At 35.5% G+C, this 6,499-nt stretch overlaps 1 protein-coding gene across 1 annotated transcript; it reads left to right on the top strand.

The window, feature by feature from the left end:
* The first annotated feature begins 312 nt into the window (after positions 1-312).
* On the top strand, positions 313-5,981 carry LOC112013105 (uncharacterized). Its single transcript, XM_065783064.1, has 4 exons — positions 313-583; positions 1,556-1,732; positions 3,803-5,233; positions 5,420-5,981. Exons 1-4 carry the CDS (start codon positions 455-457, stop codon positions 5,693-5,695), a joined length of 2,013 nt encoding a protein of 670 aa, XP_065639136.1. The 5' UTR covers positions 313-454; the 3' UTR covers positions 5,696-5,981.
* The last annotated feature ends 518 nt before the right edge of the window (positions 5,982-6,499 follow it).

Raw genomic sequence — 6,499 nt, 5'->3', positions numbered from 1 at the left:
CGCGGCGTAATGAGGAGTAGTCAACAAAAAGTCAAATGTTCCGGCTATTAGTTATTATATAGATTATACATATCTTTACACACTTTTTTACTTATACATATTTTAAAAAAATATAAATAACATTACTCAAATTAATCTACCAAACAGCTCAAAAAGTTTTGAAACTCTTCAGCTTTTTCCTTTCCTTTCCTTCTCCTCCAAGTTATATTATACCATCCTCCACTTTACTCTCTCTGAATTTTCAAAAACAAGACTTTAAACTTTACTATCTGTGACTGACTCTCTCTCTCTCTCTCTCACAAACACAAAATCTCAGCCAACCCAGAGTAGAGTTTGGGTTCTTCATCATCATCATCAAAGATCATCAAACACTGAAAAAGTCTCAAGCTTTCCCTTTCACTGATTCATCCACCTTCATTCTGCGCCTAATAAAAGCAACCCCACCAAAACAAACATGCGTCGTGGAACTGGCCGTGGCAGACCTAGGAGCACTGGAGCCAAATGGGTTCATAAGGAGAACGGTGATTCAGTGCCCAAATGGGTTCAAAAGGAGACTGGTGATTCAGTGCATCGTCACAGCCCTGTAATTTTACCACACCCCTTTTCCCATTTTTTTTTTCTTATTGTAGAATTTTGGCATGGAAAAAATGCAGTCTTTGTAGAATTTGTGATCTCTCATTTTGTTGAAGGTGTTTTGATATATGGGAAATGTACAGTTAGTGGTTAATATTTTGATTATGATGTGAAAATGTTACATGTTTATGTAAATAGTTGCAAATTTGAGATATGGGTTTTTTGTCATTGTTGAATTAGTTTAAGGAATATTGTGAAAGATTTGCAAAAGACCCAAGTTGAATATTTGAATAGAAAAGGATGGTGTGGGTTTAGTAAGTAAGAAAATTTGGCCATGATTGTGTAATGTGTGAAAATTCTGGAATTTATGTAATTATGATTGTGTACTGATTGGATTACACAATATTTATCTGGCATAATATGAGAATTTCATTACAAATGTCATATATGATATATGTTATGTGTTACAGCTTTCGCATTACTGCGGAAGTTTTTAATGTCTATATGTGATAAATCCTACAGATATTCCAGGTTGTGTGTTATCCAGTTTAAATATATACACAGAAATTTGTTATTACTCATTTTATTTACTTATGGTGAATTTGATAGTTCTGTTTCCATCTTGGACAAAAACTCAATTCCTAAGCTGTCTGGTATTGCTGTTATTTTGGGGGGTTTTGGGTGCTGGTCATTGTTTGAAGTTGCTGTACTGAGAATGTATGCTTGAGGCAAATTGATTATCCTCTTTGTATTCTATTTCCATTATTTATCAGTTGATTTTATGAGTGTTTATGGGAGTTGAGCTTGAGTAATTGGTTTTGATTAAACTTGGGGTTTACTTATTTATTGTATGAACTACGGGTCATATTCTCTTTCCATTATTTATCGCTTGATTTTCTGAGTGTTTATTGGATCTGAGTTTGAGAAATTGGTTTCGATTAACCTTGGGCTTGTTTTATTTATTGTATTATACGAACTACAGATTGGAGCAGATAGACTCGCTGAGGAGACTGTTGGTGGTAAGGATGGATCCTCCATAAGCAAAAGGAATAATTCGCAGCAAATATCACATGGTAGTGTTCCAAAGTACTTTGAGTATAAACCCAAATTTGGTAGCAAAAACAGGCAGGAGTGGCATTCACATGGTGGCATTCAAGAGGTACCAATTAAGTTACAAGAGGGTCTTGATCCCTTATATATATATATTCGCTTATGTAGTTTTTTCGATTGCGTTGTATTGAGTAAATTTTGTTAAGTCAAGATGTATTATATCATCATTAATTGTGTCTAACCATATGGTAGCATAAACTTTTAGAGAATCCTTACTATCACTTTTCACAGAGAGTTTTGTAAAGGACTACACTTTGCTTTTAACAAAAAAAATACTTTGACACTATATTGATAAAACCTTAACCCTACATTTTTAAAAAAAAATATTTTTTATAAAGATGCTTGAACACTACATTTGAGTAAAGAAAAAATAAGGAAGAAAAGTTGAAAAAGGAAAAAAAGGGCTTACATTACTACTTTTATTTTAAAATTATCCTTAAATCTTTTTCCAATTTTAAAAATTAATAAATACATTTTCATAACTTTAATAACACCTTATAATTTGATGGGTCATTCTACAGTTTCTACTGTAGAATGCTCCATTATTTGATTTGGTTTATTTGAAAAATCAAATTTTAATATTTTATTTGAAGTATTTTATTTATTTATAAAAATACATATAAATAATATTCCCTTAAAATTTTAGAATTTAAGCTGGACAGAAAGGATTAACTTTTTTAAAACATCCCTTATTTTCACATAAATTTTTTTATAAAAAGAAATCACTTATTTATTAGATTCTTAGCCCCTTGGTCTGGAGAAGAGAAAACGGTTTAAAACCCTTCACCTTCTTCCTTTCCTTTTCCTTCTGCTTCAAGTTATATAACACCATCCTCTACTTTACTCTGTGAATTTTCAAAAACAAAACTTTACTCTCTGTGACTGACTCTATCTCTCTCACACACACAAACTCAGCCAACCCAGAGCAGAGTTTGTGTTAATCATCATCATCATCAAAGATCATCAAACACTCAAAAAGTCTCAAACTTTCCCTTTCAATAAAAGCAAATAATCACAACCACCAAAACAAACATGCATTGTGGAACTGGCCATGGCAGAGCTAAGAGCACCAGAGCCAATTGGGTTAAAAAAGAGACTGGTGGTTCAGTGCATCGTCACAGCCCTGTAACTGTGCCACACCCTTTTTCCCATTATTTTTTATTTTATGAAAAAGATAAGAGTCTTTGTAGAATCTGTGATTTCTCTTTTTGTTGAAGGTGTTATGATATATGGGAAATGTACGGTTATTGGTTAATTTTATTTATTTATTTATTTATTTACTTATTATGATGTGAATTGTGACATGTTTATGTAAAAAGTTGCAAATTTGAGATATGGGTTTTTGTCATTGTTGGATTGGTTTAAGGAATATTGTGAAAGATTTGAAATAGACCCAAGTTGAATATGTAAGAAAAGTTGGTTATGATTGTCTAATTATTGTGTAATGTGTCAAAATTTTGGAATTTATGTAATTATGATTGTGTAATGATTGGATTATACAATATTTACGTGGCATGATAGGGATAATTTCATTACAAATGTGATATGATATATGTTATGTGTTACAGCTTTTGTGTGACTGTGTCAGTTTTTAATGTTTATATAAGATAAATACAACAGAAATTCCAGGTTGTGTTATCCAATTTATATATACACACACACAGGAATTTGGTATTAAGGAAGATTGAGAAGTGTTACACTCATTTTATTTACTTATGGTGAATTTGATAGTTTTGTTTCCATCTTGGATAACACCTCAATTTCTCAGCTGTCTGGTATTGTTGTCATTTTGGGGGGCAGGGTTTCAGGTGCTGGTCATTGTTTGAAGTCACTTGAAATTAAGTACCGAGAATATATGCTTGAAGCAAATTCATTGTCCTGTTTGTATTCTCTTTCCATTATTCATCAATTGATTTTACGTTTATGGGATTTGAGTTTGAGTAATTGGTTTGATTAAACTTGGGGTTTGTTTTATTTACTGTATTTTACGAACTACAGGTTGCATTCTCTTTCCATTACTTATCGCTTGAGTTTATGAGTGTTTATGGGATTTGAGTTTGGGTAATTGGTTTTGATTAACCTTGAGTTTGTTTTACGTTTTGTATTATACGAACTACAGGTTGGAGCAGACAGACTTGCTGGGGAGACTGTTGGTGGTGAGGATGGATCCTCCACAGGCAAAAGGAATAATTCGCAGCAAATGTCACAGGGTAGTGTTCCAAAGAACTCCGAGTATAAACCCAAACTTAGCAAAAACCGGCAGGGGCGGCATTCACATGGTGGTAAAGATGGTTTTGCTAATACAGTGAGGTCTCAACAAGGAAAAAATTCACCAGAGAGTGTAGGCAGTAAATCAAATCAATTCAAGTGCATGGGTACTCCAGATTCAGCCCATAAAGAGGATTTTCCTCAATTGTCTGGGCGGTCTGATTCTGAGGACTTGGATGCAGGGAAAATCTTAAGTGGGGGGACTGCTGATAGCATAACATTACAGGATGATCTCCCGCACCAAGCAGCTCCTTCCAACAAAGGAGCCAGTTTGGAGGTGGACATGGAATCCAAGTTGAAAATTTCCGTCCAGGTTGAGAGTCAGCTCCTCTCTGTATCTGCTGGAAAAGATGGTTTTGCTAATACAGTGAGGTCTCAACAAGGAAAAAATTCACCAGAGAGTGTAGGCAGTAAATCAAATCAATTCAAGTGCATGGGTACTCCAGATTCAGCCCATAAAGAGGATTTTCCTCAATTGTCTGGGCGGTCTGATTCTGAGGACTTGGATGCAGGGAAAATCTTAAGTGGGGGGACTGCTGATAGCATAACATTACAGGATGATCTCCCGCACCAAGCAGCTCCTTCAAACAAAGGAGCCAGTTTGGAGGTGGACATGGAATCCAAGTTGAAAATTTCCGTCCAGGTTGAGAGTCAGCTCCTCTCTGTATCTGCTGGAAAATATGAGCCTTCTTCAAGCAAGGATCCAAAAAATTCTGCAGGCCATAAAAATTTAGAACATTCAGAGCACTCCGCAATGCTTGACTCTTTTGATCTCTGCCCAACCAAATCTGAGAAAACTGTAATTCTCAAACCTCCTTTACATGTACAGAATAGAGAAAGGCGGAACGAAATCAAGTCCTCCCTGGAGGGGCAAAATGGATTTGTGTTGAGGGCTGGGTTGGTCCTTCTAAAGAGTTACATATCGTTCAGTGATCAGGTCAAAATAGTAAAAAAATGCCGAGACCTTGGTCTGGGTCCTGGAGGTTTCTACCAACCAGGTTACCGTGATGGAGCAAAGCTGCGGTTGAAGATGATGTGCCTTGGTAAAAATTGGGACCCTGAGACAGGTAACTATGGAGATCACCGCCCAGTTGATGAGGCTAAACCACCCGCTATACCTGCTGAATTCTATCAGTTGGTCAAAAAATCAATTGAAGATTCCCATTCCCTTATTCAGAAAAATTCCAAATCAAGCAATGTAGAAAGCATACTTCCCTGGATGTCACCAAACATTTGTCTTGTAAATTATTACTCTGAAAATGGTCGACTTGGTCTCCATCAGGTGTGCCTTACCCATATAATCTGACTTATCAATTTCTTTGCAATTTCTATTCTTGGAAATTCTTCCTTCCTTGATTATGTTTAGTTTTTCATGAATTATTCATCCATAACTGGCATTCTCTAGACTCCACGTTAACTATGAGTTTGTGAAGTTCCTATGACAGCTAATGACTTCAATTCCATGCAGGATCGCGATGAAAGCCAAGAAAGTCTTGCTAACGGTTTACCTGTGGTCTCTTTTTCCATTGGTGACAAGGCAGACTTCTTATATGGTGATCAGAGGGATGTTGACAAGGCAGACAAGGTTGTGTTGGAATCCGGAGATGTTCTTATATTCGGTGGAAAATCTAGGCATATTTTTCATGGTGTTACAGCCATTCACCCAAACAGTGCACCAAAGTCCTTGCTTGAAGAAACAAAACTCCGGCCTGGCCGGTTGAATCTTACTTTCAGACAGTATTGAAAACCTTGGTATATATTTGGAACTCCCTCGAAGTGATTAAGAAAGTTTCTTGAAGCAGAGAGGTACATGATAGTTTTGTAACTTTTGTTGATGTAATAACCGTTTATGTAGATATTCTGGGTGGTCATTGTAAGCCCTGTTTAGGCCCTTACCCTTTGATGATGACCCTTCCCTTTCCTCTCCTATCTCCCCATCTCCCCACATCCAAAGTCCAAACATATGCAAAAATGACGTGTATCACAGTTTTCCTTGTAATTGATTTATGTTTCAGTTTTCATTTTTACAATTTTCCTTTCTTCCCCTTCCCCCTAAAACAACTTTTAGCTCTTTTTATTTATTTATTTTTTCATTAAACGACCGGTAGAGGTGGCATATTTTGGTTTCAAGTAATACTAATGGTATAAAATTCCATATATAAAATGGTCTATTATTGCAAATATTGGTGCTACACGTTCAAATGGTCTATTATTCCATATATAAGATTGCGATTGTTGCCAAAAGCCTTGAAGATCAATTGACATGTTCAAATGTTTTTAATAGAGAGACGTTTAGGGTTCAAATTCCCTTTTCCTCAACTGTCAAAATAAAAGAAAAAATGCATTTGTTTTTTCAGAAAAAATCTCCCATCTCATTGAGTAATAATTCAACTCTCTCTCTCTCTCTCTGCAGTATACCCTACAAAAGCATATAATCTAATCATTTAGATTGTCTTGCTTTTAACACATTGGAATCAATTTATTTCCGTACGGCATGCCCATTTGCCTAAACGATGCACATTCTCTTTTGCTAGGAGCAAATAAACCA

The sequence above is a fragment of the Quercus suber genome, unplaced genomic scaffold (genome assembly GCF_002906115.3).
Source record: "Quercus suber isolate HL8 unplaced genomic scaffold, Cork oak 2.0 scaffold_327, whole genome shotgun sequence".
Lineage (NCBI taxonomy): Eukaryota > Viridiplantae > Streptophyta > Magnoliopsida > Fagales > Fagaceae > Quercus > Quercus suber.
This window is presented reverse-complemented; position numbering and strand designations above follow the sequence as displayed.